General features: G+C 42.9%; 2 protein-coding genes across 3 annotated transcripts; one reads left to right on the top strand and one right to left on the bottom strand.

Annotated features, from left to right (window-relative positions):
• Positions 1 to 1544: 1544 nt before the first annotated feature.
• sult5a1 (sulfotransferase family 5A, member 1) lies at positions 1545 to 10186 on the bottom strand. 2 transcript variants are annotated; one of them, XM_048969304.1, is made up of 7 exons: positions 10069 to 10186; positions 4730 to 4925; positions 4282 to 4490; positions 3959 to 4085; positions 3768 to 3865; positions 3236 to 3416; positions 1545 to 3143 (listed from the first exon to the last, which is right to left on the bottom strand). In XM_048969304.1, the coding sequence occupies exons 2-7, from the start codon at positions 4872 to 4874 to the stop codon at positions 2926 to 2928; spliced, it is 978 nt and encodes a 325-aa protein (XP_048825261.1). In that variant the 5' UTR covers positions 4875 to 4925; positions 10069 to 10186; the 3' UTR covers positions 1545 to 2925. The 2 variants fall into 2 exon arrangements, with proteins under 2 accessions (XP_048825261.1, XP_048825260.1); XM_048969303.1 differs by lacking the exon at positions 10069 to 10186 and adding an exon at positions 6103 to 6152.
• Positions 7606 to 15154, top strand: dpep1 (dipeptidase 1). Its single transcript, XM_048969302.1, has 10 exons — positions 7606 to 7868; positions 9802 to 9928; positions 10123 to 10255; positions 10375 to 10525; positions 10749 to 10818; positions 11401 to 11577; positions 12663 to 12747; positions 12830 to 12905; positions 13042 to 13177; positions 13434 to 15154. Exons 1-10 carry the CDS (start codon positions 7753 to 7755, stop codon positions 13602 to 13604), a joined length of 1242 nt encoding a protein of 413 aa, XP_048825259.1. The 5' UTR covers positions 7606 to 7752; the 3' UTR covers positions 13605 to 15154.
• Positions 15155 to 15178: the final 24 nt, after the last annotated feature.

The raw sequence follows: 15178 nt of genomic DNA on the forward strand, positions 1-15178 counted from the left end.
TGTAGCCCTTGTAGGCCTCATCCTTCTAAAAATCCACATCCTAATCTTGGCGTAGGTTGGGCTGTGAAGGATCCATCGGGTGTATCCTTTATGTCCCGGATAAATAAGAACGGATTTCTAGGCCACATTTGAAAGAGCCTTTGAAATGGGATAGCCTTCTTGCGCCACTGTGATGCATTGGGTCTTCAAAGGAAAACCTTAAATGGCTGCAGTCCCTGAAATGAGACAAATTTCCTGGTGACTTTGTCACTCTGCACTTGCCCAGTGCAGACTAATAGTCACACGTTTTTGCTCATTTCATTTTGTTTGAAAACTTTTTTCGTTTTTAAAAGAAAATGTAGCAACGTGGAAGTAGCCTAAACCTGTGCCACAGTTAAGGCCAGTCACCCTACTTTAAGGCACTTGAAAAAACCTAGGTGGTTTAAATCCTCAAAAAACGTGTTACAACGTACAGAGGGAGCTAGAAGGAGAGAGATATCAGATTGTTAGCTGGGTTTTGAATATGCTTGCGCAGAAAGGTCCTCACCTGCAATATGTCCCCAATCAATTAGAGATGATATTGAATGTGAGAGCTCACAATCTGAATCAGGTTAGGGTTGGTAGAAAAGTAGGTGCCATGGATAGAAAGCTTCAACATGGAGCATATTTGATATTAGAACAGTCTTTCACCCTCAATGACGTCCCAGACATACTGCAATGTAATTAGATGAGACTAATCGATCTACATATTGTGGATTAGGACAAAAGGACACTTAGGACACTTATTAGGACACTGGACAAAAGACATCCAGTAATGATGAACCTCAGCCATCGCGATGGATTCATTCATTTGGAAGATGTAGTGCAGCTCTGTCATGGTGTTGTCCATCTTAATTATTAGCTTCACGTGGATAACATGTTGTTTGAAAAGAGCATTAAAGATATCTGGGTTCTGGCCCCCCTACCCCTTATACAGCAGAATAAAACCTTGAGGGGAACCAAGGCCTGAAATAGGGAACTTAAACTCCACCGTTTGGCAGTAGCTTGGTTAAATATATACACATACAGTGATCTTTATTGTGGAGAGATGAGTAAGGGAGAGCAATGTGTTAGCAAGAGACGGAAATGTGTAGGTTGTGTGACAGGCTATCTAACCATCTTATCAAATGTTTTTAACCTAGTTTTGAAAATTGAAAGCAATAGCATCCGTGGGAAGGCCGTTACACATTTGGGGAATTTCACACACAGGTGCTTTGTTGCCTGGTGTGAGTTTCTAATTTCTGGAAATTCTGGGTAACCCACTCCCTGTGATCAAAGCAAGAGAGGGATTATAAGAGAATTAAAGATCATGTTAGTCTTGCAACAACAATTTATACTCAACATGGAGCTTACTGGTTTTGTCAGTTCTTCTCAGCTAACTGATGTGCATTTAATGACAGTAAAGAGCGGCCAAAGAGCACAGTGTTGCAATAATCATGAAGTAAATAATGCATGCACTGATTTTTCAGCATCACGGACAGATGAATTTCCTAAGCTTGGCTGTGTTTCCCAGTTAAACAAAGACGTTTCTCTGAATATTTTTATTGTGAGTATCAAATGAGATCGGATCAACAGTAATAATTAGGTCTTTAACAATTCATGATTGATGACTGATATCTCGTTATCATTTTGACATACAAGTGAGGGTAAATAGCACATTAGAAAGATACGTGGAGTGGACTAGGCGTAAGCAGGGCTAGGCTGAGCTTACAGTGAACGCCCAGGTAGAAGTGTAAATGGTATTTGGGCAGAGCTACACGCAATGTGGTTCGGCAGCTCATTCCACTACTGAGGAAGCACACAGGGACGTAACACAGCTCCGAGTAGCTGGGTTTGCTGGCCACTAATAGCAACTTGCCTTTTTGCATCTTAACAAGCTGATTTTATGTACCTGCTTTATGATGTCACAGGACGTCACTCTCCCTTCTCGTCTCACATGTATGTATGTCATAGTTTACTCTCAGGTTAATGTAATCAAGCTGGAATAATTATGTCTGATTCATTTATTCGATATTTTCCTATCGCCTCTCTGCTTCCTCTTCTGTCGTCCTTCTCGAGATTCCCTATTTCTCACGTCTCAGATAAGAGCAATTCATAGTCGAGACATTAATGCGTCTGTACACAGAGGTTCCTTTCAGCAAAGCAGACATCAGCTCTCAGCAAAGACAGGAAGGTTATTCATGTTCCTCAAATGTCCAGATATAGATTTGCTCTGTCTGCTGATGTGACACTGAAGGACACCGAAATGACCTTTATATATGTTTTCTTATAAATCCAAAATCATATTTTACAAAAAAAAATGAGATAAAAATAACATTATTGCTTACATATAACATTCGCATCATATTGCTGTTATTACACTTGATAAATCATTAATGACTCGTTGCATTGTTACAAAATCTTACGCACTTATTTTTTCTTCGCAGTGAATTATGGTTCCTGGTTTGATAATGCGAAGGGCTGGACCAGTTCGACAAGAAACAATCAAACAAAAAAGGAGTCATGATGAAAATAATCTTTGCATGTTTGCATCATAATTTATAGCGTATGAATCAAAAGTCTGGACACACCTACTGAGAATCATTACCAAAGTGAACCAGGAAAGAGATGGTGAGCTGTAACAGATGGCCTGACCTCCACAATCCCCTGACCTAAGAGTTGTACAGCTGGTTTGGGATGAGCTGAATCGAAGAGTAACAGCAAGGTAGCCAATATGTTCCCAGAATTTATGGAAACTCCTTGTGGGCTGTTGGAGAGACACTGCAGGTGGCTGCATCTGGAATGATGAGTCTGCATTGCTGTCACTGAAGCAAAAAGGGGCTGTTCTGAAGAGTCTACATTTTTGAGATACAGAACACTCTTGGTTGTTGTGCATGTATGCACTCGCGAGCAGAGAACCTATCTTCTCTACACGCTTGTGTTTGCATAACACCCATTCGCTTGAAAGGTTGAGTTTTGAGACTCTGGAGGCCAGAACAGTGGCTGATTTTTCCATTGCGTTGATTGGTCACTTTGGATATTCCAGGTAAACTTCAGGTGTGAATTCTTCATTTTCAAACTGAAGATATTTTCAAAACGTTGATTCTGCTCTGGGGTAAAGGTGTTTTTCCAGTCCCCGACTTTCCCTGTCAATGAAACAGCAATGAATTTTTTAAATTGCAGATTAAGGAAAGTGTCAAAATGCTCATGTGAAGCGCTGAGATCTCAGCTGGCTCACCCTTTCTCATGAACTGCCCCTTGCTGTGGTCCATGATCTCCTTGTCGACTGTGGTGTAATTCACCATAGGATTCTCCCTCATACTGGCGAAAGTGCAGTGCTTCTGAATCTTCTGTATGTCATCCAACATCAGGGGGTGCTGGAGGAAAGTGCTGATCTTCTCCATCGAGCCTTTGAAGTCCTGCAAATGTGGTCATTTTTTTTTGCTCCAGCTGTCAATGCTCTCACCCAGATAGGCAATGGTGAAAAACAATGCATTTGTCTGGGGGCCCTGATCTTTTGGGGCCCCCTTAGGGCCACAAACAGTCGCTACACTAAATATTATGTAAACGTATTTCTAATTTAGGAGATGCTGAAGCAGCATAATACACTAACCAGCTAGCTATGATCTTCTGACTATATTTGCCAGCTATTTATTCAATTTATGAAAAATTAGGGGGCAGGAGGAGCTCCAGGAAGAACAAAGAGATATTACTTTCATGCTGTATGCAAGGCACAGTTTAACAAATGCAAACCGACTGAATTACCGCACCTCCCACAGCTCCTCATAAGTTATGTAGAGAAAGTTCAGATCGTTTCTTCTGGAACTGGTCCAGCCCTTCACATGATCAAACCAGGAGCCGTAATTTACTGCGAAGAGAAAAAAACAGCGCCTAAGATTTTGTGACAATGCAGTGAGTCGTTACGTAAAAACGCGAGACACCACATAGCAAGATGACTTACCTGTTCCTTCAAGGAAATGTTCCAGAAACTCCTCAAAGGAGTCAGGGTTGGGTAAGAAGTTGGCCATTTTGTGGAAGTGATAAAAAGACACAGCGAGGTCTTTTGGGTTCCTCGCAACGTAGATCACCTGAGAGTGGAGACAACAGAAAGAGGGAAAAAACCCGCGGTTGAACAGTGTCCTTTAATTAGGTACTTTATGACTAGGGGCACGGGGGATAATGCAGGTGCAGCTGTTCACAAAGCCTAACTTCCGTAAAAGAATCAGCAAAAGAGGACAGGTGGATGACGATTCTCTGAAGAGGAGATCTAGCCCCTGGCTGTACCTTGGCCTGAGATCCCTCGAGGGCGGGAGCTAGCAGGTGGTACTGCAGATGGGTGGTGATGATCCGCGGCTCCTTTAGTACTTCTAGTACTTTGGGGAAGTAGTACTGCTCTAACCATGGTGCCCGTGCCCAGTTTGGGATGGTGTGTGACACGGTTTCATCACCCTGACTGTACAAAAGTGTTAGGATCTGCTGCATCCAGGTAGTGCCTGGTATTGAGAGAGAAAGTGGAAATGTGCTGTTTTATTAACTCGACTGATTCATCCAAAGCTAACTTCACTAATCAGGTGTTCACTTGGCACACCTTTTCCACAGTGGAATGTTTAATAACGTCCCATTACAGTATAATCAAGGTACACATCTTACTCCTCAAGTGCTCTGGAAGAATATCAAATGCTGTTTAAAACCGGGTATCTATTCTGTACCCTTGCTTGTCTGTCATACTCACCAGACTTGGGGTATGACACAATGAGCGTATCTGTGTCCTGGAACTGGAAGTTGACAGCATAGTGGAGAGACTCGCGAGTGTGCAGGTGCCCAGGGAAAGCGATGTTGTGGAAGGTCTCTGTTACATCCAGTCTGGCCATGCTCATCGCTTGGAAGGGAACTGCGAGCGTGAGCTGTTGTCTGTGGTATATATGGGGCTTTGAAGTGGAAGGAAACATGAGTCATTTCTTTGTGTGATGTAATATTGTAATATTGCAATCATCTGACAAAATTATTTGGAAATTATGATGCAGAAAATCTTTGGCTACGGTCTTATTCACAAATGGGAAAAGAATAATCACTGTACAAAAGCAGGAAAATTTTGAAAAACAAAATTACTAAAAGGAATAAAGCAGGCCAGTTTTCATTTTTATTGTAATGCTTTGAGCCTAATATTTCTACACATTATTATTTTCACTGAATATATGTATAGTGGTTGATCATTAATGCTCTTTGCTTTAAGCTTGCTTAATTTTGATGAGAGAATTTGATAAATATTGAAATGTGATAATGTTTTTATATCCCAGATTGGAGTTAGTCAGTAAGGCACTTCATTGTTCCAGGGAGATTCTTCTTTCCCACACACACCCTTTCCCAACTGTCTAATATTACTTATCCTAATTTATACACTGGCTTGAGGCCAAGTCATTAGACAACTGAAAAATATGGGGGTTGGGGATAGTAAAAAGAAATAAAAAAAGAATAAATAAAAAAGAAACTGCCATAATTTATAATTTATCCTCCTTCTGAAAAGTGTTATGGGGGTGTCATAGACATTTCCGGCTGGAGACTTGCTAAATATGTACCTTGTATAACTTCTTTTTAATCTATGCTGCTTCAGTACAGTTTCCTGTGTCGCTGGCCCGTGCCCCCCCCCCCCCACTTCGAATGCCAGGCCCCCTGACTGCAGCTGCTGTGGAGGTTCCAATCCCACATCTACCGTCCTACGGTGTTTCCTGCGGACTCACTGCTGACTGGCCGTATGACTTGGCCATTTACTTGAAATGCCTGGTTCAGGTGACACACTTTGTGTAAGTAATGTGATGGTAAATCGTTTGGGTCATGTTTCACTTTTCAGAAGTTTTCCATGAGTGAAAAAAACAATCTATTCAAATAGTGCCTATTGTAGTACAGTAATAAACACAGTCAGGTTCAAATAACCTCTATTCACCATTCAGTCTAATTACATTTTAAACAGACAATATTATAACAAATGAATGAAAAGGTGACACAGACCAGACAAATTTAACAATGACATTTTCAGTACATCTAAGTTGTCTGCCTATAATCCACACAGTAGTAGGGGAAAAAGTGAGAAAGGGTGTTTGTTTTTACCTTACTTGAAGCCATCTCAACTCAAGCCTAGTTCATGGTTAGGAAACTAGAGTCAGCAGAAATAACATGCATATCAACCACATCCACGTCATCTCTTTTGTTTTTAGACAGATGGGGGGGGCAGCGGGCTGGCTAAGTGGGTGCATGACACTGTTGCTTCACACCTTCAGAACTTGGGTTTGAATCTCACCCTCCTACATGCTTGGAGTTTACACACTTTGCTGATAGTGTGTGGGTTAATTCCTATAGCACAGTCAAGCAATTAGGCTATTTGGTGTTTTCAAATCACAATGTAGTCTCTCTGTGCGTGTGTGTGTGTGTGTGTGTGTGTGTGCGTGCGTGCGTGCGTGTGTGGTCTGCAATGAACAGGAACTCCATTCAGGGTATAACTCCCAGACTCCATAGACTAAGCCCTGGCTGCAAAAAAACAGGTTGGAAGATGGATTGATGAAAAGCAGAGAAGATAAATTACACTCAGGACAAAAAAGAAAGTCAGAAAAAAAATGCTTATTGATTGTCTGATTTATTGCATAATTTTATTATATTAACAAGTCAAATCAGTTCAGATCATATCAGAGCCGAACCATATCAAGTGTCTTATTGCTCGGAGGAGAAATTGCCGCTGCTTTACTGGCCTTTGAAACCTTAGCATGTCTATTGTGCTGCATTTAGTTTAAGCTTTTGTGGTCACTAAGTGTTCTAGAGCTCATCGCTTTCTTTCTCTGATCTTGCACCCATGGGTTTTCTTTGCAAGGAATAGATACATCAAGATATCAACAAAACGCAGCAAAGGTCTGTTTCATGCAGTTCATGCACGTGGTGCATATCTCACAGGTTCCAACACGTATGAACGGGCATCATCTGAGCACACAATGGGGAGCAGAAGTGCTTCTTACATCCACATATGCAAACAGCTGCGTGGTCTGTTTCATTTTGCGGCTTGAAGCCCTGTTTCTGTGGCCATAACACACTGCACTGATAAGCACAGTACATAAATACTCATGTCAGTATTTTCATGTTAATAGTTATACAGTTATCACATCAACCATTAAACATATGTATATAGACACTTTAGCATGTACGCTTATACAACTCTGTGAAATCTGTGCTCTGACATGTATGGATCTAAGCCACAGTGACTTAATTAAAAAAATAACTCTCTCATGCCTAAACACGCCATCCCATTTCTTGCACATCCACTGCATAACACCAGAATGCTGGAAGATAATCACACTCTTCCGCCTCATAGACCCAAAGCCTTTTCAGCTCTTCCCAGGACCTCTAAGGAGCTCCCCACCCACAGACAGATGCATGTATTCCTTACACTTTTATTGCCCACTGTCCAAATGTTATGAATTTTTATGGTTGCAGGCATTTCGTAGGTTTATGGGGGTTGGTATCAATTATTAATACGCTTTTCCTGAATTTTAACATCAGCAGATTTTTTCATGGTTTTTCTCCTGGTTCTATCATCCATTAACTTGGGAGCTTTATATAACAAAACGGCGAGTCAGACCTTTTCACTGCCCTGGACCCCAGCCTACAGAGGATACAGTCAGGATACTGGGGGACGAGTGGAGGTAGCTGGGCCACTAATACCTTTCATTTATTTTTGTTTTTGTTAGCAAACACGTCCAATAGACGGTAAGTATGAGGGTAACTCCAGCATTTTGGGCCGTGTTGGGAGTTCTCACGCTTGGCGCCGCAGCGGATCAGTACCGGGAGAGAGCTTTGGAGCTCATGAAGACGACTCCTCTGATCGACGGGTAACTCTACTGCCGTCCATCAATGGCCATGCAGCTTGCCAGCAGACTCATCCTCATTTAATTTTTTTATCCAACTGTATTTCAACCGTATCAAGGCCATTTTCCAGACTATTAACTGGCTGAAGCAAACAGATGTTTCCGATTCCGAATCCAGTACTGAGAGTTTGAATCCTACCTGTCACGATTACACGGTTAAACTCAATTACTTGATTTTAACAAAAAACGTAATTTGCTTTTTCGGTTATTTGACAATATGGCGGAAGGAAGACGAGGCCAACATGCTATATGACGCAAATTAAAAAGTGTGTGGGAGCCTTTACCATTAACGATTAATGAAACTGCAGTTGTCGCAGAGCTTAAATATCACAACAGCATGATTGCAACTCAACAGCGTCTTAAAAGAAGACATCCATGGATTAAGCCAATAATCGAAAGATAGATCACTGTAAGCTATGTACCCTAGCCTATGTTTGTCATTACTTGGACCTAATTATTTATCTAAATTTACTTTCTAGGATTCGTGTAATTGCTACTAATGTGAAGGCTACCCCTGTTACGGCATCATCTTACTAATTTGACAAAAAATATATATTATTTAATAACCATATAACATGTGATGTTAATATTATAAACACAGAATTGATAGTGATAGAAACAGGGGGGCGTTGGGGGGGAGGGAATTCAATACTCCTCCATGTCAAATTCCTTCTGATGCCACTGGGCAGCTCAGACGTGACCTTGTACTGGGTAAGCAGTTATGTTACATGGATACATTAATTTCACTGGGGAGGTGAAATCTTAGAAGTATCCCTGATATCACACACCAGCGTCTGACCAACGTACACAAGTTTTGTGGAAATGATGCAGTACTCAATTCTTGTTAACTGACAAGACGTCTGCGTGAGGTCATGTGTTAGGCAACATTTCAGGAAGGCTGCAGATAAGCCATAATCGTTGCTGATACAAAACTGACCTTGCGTAGTCATCTAACTAAGTAGCTAATGACATGAGTATTAGACAGTTCACACGTTACCGATGTACGTTGGACGGACACCGAGCAGATGTTCATGCGATAGGTGGGATTTTCTTAAAATATTGTCTGTCGTTCTTTAGACACAGAATTCATATTGTGAGCAAACAAGAATTATCTAGAAGGCCGTGACCACTACAGTACTATTGCTAGGTGTGAATGTTGAAACAGGTACTTTCCTGGTGCAGTAACACGCCACAGGTGTGTTTTTCACTACTGTATTTTTTGAGGAACGAGAGGTTTTTAGCAGGAACCGTTCTGCTCAGCCCCCAGAGGGACAGTGTTGTCCATCAGGTGCAGTCTGAACACGTTTTCTTCACAGAAGCAGTGCTCTGATTTGCCCATAACTTTCACAAACTAGCATTTAATTATAAATACATGAAGTAGTTGATGGACATTTAAAAGATAAAGATAGATTAGGCCTAATGTATATGATTGAGCTGTGTCCACCCATCTAGAGAACCCAGATGAAAGCCCATAATGACAGGGAACCACGGCGGAGACTCAAGCTCGGTTCCCAGAAGTGTGAGGCACCAGTGCTAACCAACGTACCACCATGCCACCCCAGGTCAATAATATGCTTAGGTTAATTGGAGTTGCCGAATTCCCCAAAGGCATGAATGGTTTTATTCCCATGCGATTTTATCAATCCACCGAGTCCTAAATCCGAAGCCAAACCGATAAGTGTGAATTCATGTGACGGTGATGAGCGTCTTAACTGTGGTCAGTCTGTTTGCACATAGACGCGACAACTTATTTCAATTAATTTGCACAAGGTTGTTCAACACTCCGTTTCAGTAATCTCACATTGCGGTTGTTGCCGTTTTCATAAACGTTTCAACAAACATTAAAATCCACCGGCGATTGTTCGTTCAGACACACTTCTTCCCTCTCGTCTGGCAGGCACAACGATCTGCCGTGGCAGCTGAAGAGACTCTTTAACAACCAACTCAACCACGTCGACCTGCATTCTCTAAACAACACGCACACCAACATCCCCAAAATCAAGGCCGGCCGACTGGCGGCACAGGTATGGACGGGCAAAGACTTCATGGGAGTTGCAGTAAGGAGGTTTCAAACTGGCACACAAACATGCATATTAATAGCAGCGATTATAAAAGAGCACATTCATCCCTGCAACATAGCGACATGACCGGCTTCAAGACTTACATCACCGGGAGAAATGTTGCTTTGTTATACTGTCTGCCCTCTCTCCTTTCGCAGTTCTGGGCTGCTTACGCTCCGTGTGAGACGCAGAACAAGGACGCTGTCAGACAGACACTCGAGCAGATAGACTTAATCCACAGGATGTGTGAGAAATACCCAGAAGACCTCATGTTTGCGAAAAGCAGCCAAGGTAAAGGGCTATAAGGGGAAGTGTGTGTGGCTTCGCTCAGACTAACACTAGCTCATTTATCCAGGGCAAATGAGCAAACCCTAACCAGAAATGACCCTGTCACTCACAATATGCTACAGATATAATGGACGCCTTTATACAGAACAAGACGGCCAGCCTGATAGGTATCGAGGGCGGCCACTCCATCGACAGCAACCTGGGCACACTGCGCAGCATGTACCACCTGGGGGCGCGCTACCTCACACTCACGCACAGCTGCAATACACCATGGTAAGCAGGCACCACGAGGACCCTGAGCTCCAAGCCAGCTACTTGTCCAGTTTCTGTGTGACACTGGTGTGACTCAGTGTAATGTCACCAAAAGAATGTTTGGTTTTGTCCTTTGCTGGTTGTGACATCATTTGTGGATTGATGACGAAGCTCTAGAAGTGAAACTGCCCAGTGTCAGGTGCCGCTAGGCACGAATCTGACTATCTGTGATGTCTTTGTTCAGGGCTGATAACTGGCTGGTGGACACTGGATCCACACCATCTGACAGCAACGGACTGTCAGAGTTTGGAATTGTGAGTTCACTACAAAGGAGCTCCCATTGAATGTCCTGTTGATTTTCCAGGTGACTGTACATTTACAGTGTAATCTTCTTTTGTGTATATTTCAAAGATCGGAAAATATTATGGATTCCAAGTTAATCGATGCCGAAACAACACAATGGCGTTTTTCAAACTATAAAAAACAATCTTCACAATAAAATCAGCATTAGGTTTCCACTCTATTGAGCAACATCTAGAAATTTACCTGAAACTTGTCTTAAGGAAAAGAGGATGGCAGTTTCCTTTTAGCTTCTCAAGTGAATGTGCCAAATTAGATTATTTATGAATAACTCTATGAGAACATCTCAGCTCCGCAGTAATAAAATAAATCAGTGCTTCTCGGCCCAGTCCTTGGGGATCCCCAGATGGTCCATGTTTGTGCTCTCTCCCACCTCCCTGCCAAACAGTCCACATTTTTGCACCCTCCCCCAGGAAGCAAAAACGTGAACTGTCTGGGGGGTCCCCGAGGACAGGTTTGAGAAACACTTCTATTTAAAGAATAGTTTATTGCTCTCTGATCTGTCTTAATGAGGAAAGTTTGTGCTCCTTTGCCAGCGATTAATAAGAGAGATGAACCGCTTGGGTATGCTGGTGGACCTGGCTCACGTCTCCGTGGGGGTGATGAAGAAGGTGCTGCAGGTGTCAGAGGCCCCGGTCATTTTCAGCCACTCTTCCGCCTTTGCCGTGTGTCCCAGCAAGAGAAACGTGCCTGACGACGTGCTCAGGATGGTGGTGAGTGCAAGAAAAAGGGGGCAGATTTAGTAAAAGGCACCAAAATAGCAAATAGTCACATGTTTTCTGAATCATAATCACTCATAGACTTTAATGAGCCAACCTAAAGCTGAGTACTTACCGGAAAATACAGGACACCAAGTCATCAGTTTTATTACTCACACAGAACAAAACGAGGCAGCAGTTCAACAGGTCATAATTATGTTTATAATACTTTTCCCAGGTAGATCAATTACGCTGCAGTAACCCATAAAACCAGAAGAAAACGGGAACACTGTGTCACTGAATAGTGAACTAAATGCAGACAGTCCAGTCTGAACACATCTGAATGAACTTCCTGAAAACTTGACCTTAGCAGAAAGTTAAAAAAAAAACTGTACAATTACTGTGGCATATGCAGCAGTGGGTCAGTGGGGGATGCAGTGACTGTCACCAGAAGGTCACTGGTTCAAATCCCATGCTTGGCAGAATGGTTTTCCTGTTGGGCCCTTGAGCGTGACCTTTAACCCCAATAGTTCCAAGGACTGTCTGGCTTTGCTTTCACTTTAGACAAAAAATGTCTGCTAAATATATTAATGTAAATCACACACTAATGTTAAATCTTTATCAATATGAACCGTCAGTTAAAGCTGGTTACCAAAGATCCCCTTAACCATATCAAATCAATTCTGGTTAAAAACCCAACAAGTCTGTAGTTCAACCTTCTGTATCAGGGTGCAGGACATATGCATTTCTGTATAAATATAATGTATTTTGTATGTCAGAAACATTACCTGCATTGTCTGGGTATATACTGCTGAGCACAATGGCCACATATGATTCAGAGGTATTAATATGAGAATAAACTGTACAGTTTGATGCAAAGTTGAAAAGGTTGGAAAAGAACTGAAGGTGTGAGAGATTGTATGGGGGTGAATGTTTGAGGGTAAGTATATCATTGGGTGAAGATGAACAGCATCCAGCTACAGATATACAAACAGGACATCGGCTTCCGACCCCTAATCCCCACTAGGACCCCATCCTCTTCATCCTCACGGGCCCCATCCTCTTCACCAAGGTAATCAACTTAATGCTTCCCCGTCCAGAAAGAAAAACAAGGCGTGGTGATGGTGAACTTCTACAATGACTACGTGACTTGCAGTAGCAAAGCTAATCTCTCCCAGGTGGCAGGTCAGTAGCCTTGACAACAGGCTGTCTTGCGGTAGGGGTGGGGAAGTCCGGTAAGTTATTCCTTTTTCATTGTCATTCGCAGATCACTTTGATTACATTAAGAAGGTGGCTGACGCGAGCATCGTTGGTTTTGGTGGGGATTACGACGGAGTTGGAAGGTAAGAACTCCCACAGCACAGCAGATATTGAATATTTTTCCTCATCATGGTTTCTGGTTATTATATTCGGTCGCCTTATGTGAACGGTATACGAATGACGGAGAGGGCTAACTGAAGACCTGATGCCGCTTCCCAGGGTCCCAGAAGGCCTCGAGGACGTCTCTAAGTATCCCGATCTCGTAGCAGAACTGCTGAGGAGGAACTGGTCAGACCAGGAAGTCAAGATGGCCTTGGGGGAAAACCTGCTGAGGGTCTTCAAAGCGGTAGAGAGAGTAAGCGTGTCACTGTATAGCAGCGGTCACATGCTGTCACGCTGCTGTCTGACAACCACCCCCGCCCCCCGCCCCCGCTTTATAACGCTGCTTAAAGGTTAACAGCTAATCAGCAGTAGCACGCTGGTTACAGTAAAAAGCTTTTACAGAAAATGTTCCTCCATAAACAACAACTATATAATCCCAATGATATCCCACGTATCCCGGGACGGCAGGGCCCCTCTGACTCTGCACTTCATCCCCTTCCGGCCCGAAGGTGCGGGATAGCAAGAACCAGACGGCTCCTGACGACGTGCCGATCCCCTATGAGGAGGTCCAGAACCCCTGCAGGACCAGCTACGGCTACCCGCCGGACAAGAGCGCCAGCAGCCTCCTGGCCCTCAGCCCCCTGCTGCTGTTCCTGGCACAAACCCTGTCCCACCTCTAGGTGGCAGTAACAGAAAGGTAGTACTGTATTCCAGACTGATGGTTACGGGACAGAGACGACAATCACTTGGTGGCCTCTTTAAATGGACAAAGCAGTTTTCCTTACCTAATTCCCCAATTAAACAAATTAAAGAACCGTGCTAAGAGTAGGTATGAAGGCCACAATGAAGAAAGGATAGGAAGTTTCTCCCAAGCAAAGACTGTGGCTCTGCTGGGTCTGTGCCTGTACTTGGAACGTCACTGGTTTGAATCCCATGGCCTGCAGAGTACACAGCAATGCCCTTACACCCAAAAGGTAACCCCCTGCCCTGCCCCAAGCTGTGCTCTCACAGGAGACCAAGATGGGATATTTTGAAAACCAAAGAACTCCTATGTTTCTGTACTTCTATATAGAACTGACAAATAAAGTACCATCATCATATAATGGGTGAGGCGGCATCACCACCGGGTTCTGTGACTGTACCAGGCCTGTATATGATGGTCCTCTTACAGCATGGAGCCTGGAGCCCGCAAACTGAAGCCCGGAAGCTGCACTCTTATCTCCTCTCACAGACTGCAGCCTTATGTTCACAGCTGTGATGACACTGCGAAACGCTCAAAAAATAGCTTAGCGCACTATTATTGATCAAAACGATTAAAAGACATAACAGGACCTGTGGCCAGAAAACGATGCAGACTACACCAAATATATGAGAAAAGTTTACGATTCATTTGTTACCGAGGTCATTTTGCGTCATAAATTGAGTATAAAGTTTGCAGAAGCAGCAGGCTTCACTGCTCACCCAGTACCGCTTCAGTTGTCCTGCTCCTGTTACAGTGTAAAGGGCTGCCTGAGTTTACACTCAGTGTTTCTCAACCGCTCTGGCATTTCATGGGACATGCTCAACATCCCATAGGAGCATTTCGCAGAACAATTTATGCATACAGCACAACACTATGGTTTAGCCGCAAAAGGCCATATCCCACCAGAAACAATTAAATCATGTCTTAAAAACAAATAATTCCACCAATGAAATTAATCAATGCCACCGAAATGAAAGTACAATCAGCATCGTTTTAACCATGAGAGACAAAATGCTTAGATATATTGTCAACGTAAGTACTGTACGCTCCTGAGCTCCACCATTCTGATCATTTCCTGCTTCCTCACTGTCACTGACTGATCATTTCTCTTTAGCCGACTCATTGTTGTCATGCCAAAGACACCATTTTCAACACTGCAAGGCTCCGCATTACAGTATGTAAAATTCACTGGCAGGAGCATGCATAAAAAGTCACAAAGAAGCAAAAAGGAAACTCAATCATGTACCGTGGGAAGCAAAAATACAATTCTGTATCACTGCAATTCATGGAATATATTTCTGAATCATTTTGAAAGCTTGGTGAACTGACACGACGACCGCTTTCAGATATAGTTTTGGGTGTAAAACTATTACTATGGCAAAACTACAGAATCCATTTTGACTAATAAGACTAAAGCAAAGCACATGATGACAACTGAACAAAATTATTTGTATACATGTAATAAAACATTTGCAAATTTGTGTGAAACATTGAGAAATGTCACTTCTGCAA

Source organism: Brienomyrus brachyistius, chromosome 11, assembly GCF_023856365.1.
Source record: "Brienomyrus brachyistius isolate T26 chromosome 11, BBRACH_0.4, whole genome shotgun sequence".
NCBI classification, from domain to species: Eukaryota; Metazoa; Chordata; class Actinopteri; order Osteoglossiformes; family Mormyridae; genus Brienomyrus; species Brienomyrus brachyistius.

Excerpts from the sequence above, each read along its gene's own strand:
- sult5a1 (XM_048969303.1), bottom strand. Across the intron at positions 3,866-3,958 it reads ACATTTCCTTGAAGGAACAG|TAAATTACGGCTCCTGGTTT; the intron begins GTAAGTCATCTT and ends TTCTCTTCGCAG. Across the intron at positions 3,144-3,235 it reads GGGGCAGTTCATGAGAAAGG|GGAAAGTCGGGGACTGGAAA; the intron begins GTGAGCCAGCTG and ends TTTCATTGACAG.
- dpep1 (XM_048969302.1), top strand. The coding sequence starts at position 7,753 with ATGAGGGTAACTCCAGCATTTTGGGCCGTGTTGGGAGTTCTCACGCTT. Across the intron at positions 7,869-9,801 it reads ACGACTCCTCTGATCGACGG|GCACAACGATCTGCCGTGGC; the intron begins GTAACTCTACTG and ends CTCGTCTGGCAG. Across the intron at positions 9,929-10,122 it reads CCGGCCGACTGGCGGCACAG|TTCTGGGCTGCTTACGCTCC; the intron begins GTATGGACGGGC and ends CTCCTTTCGCAG.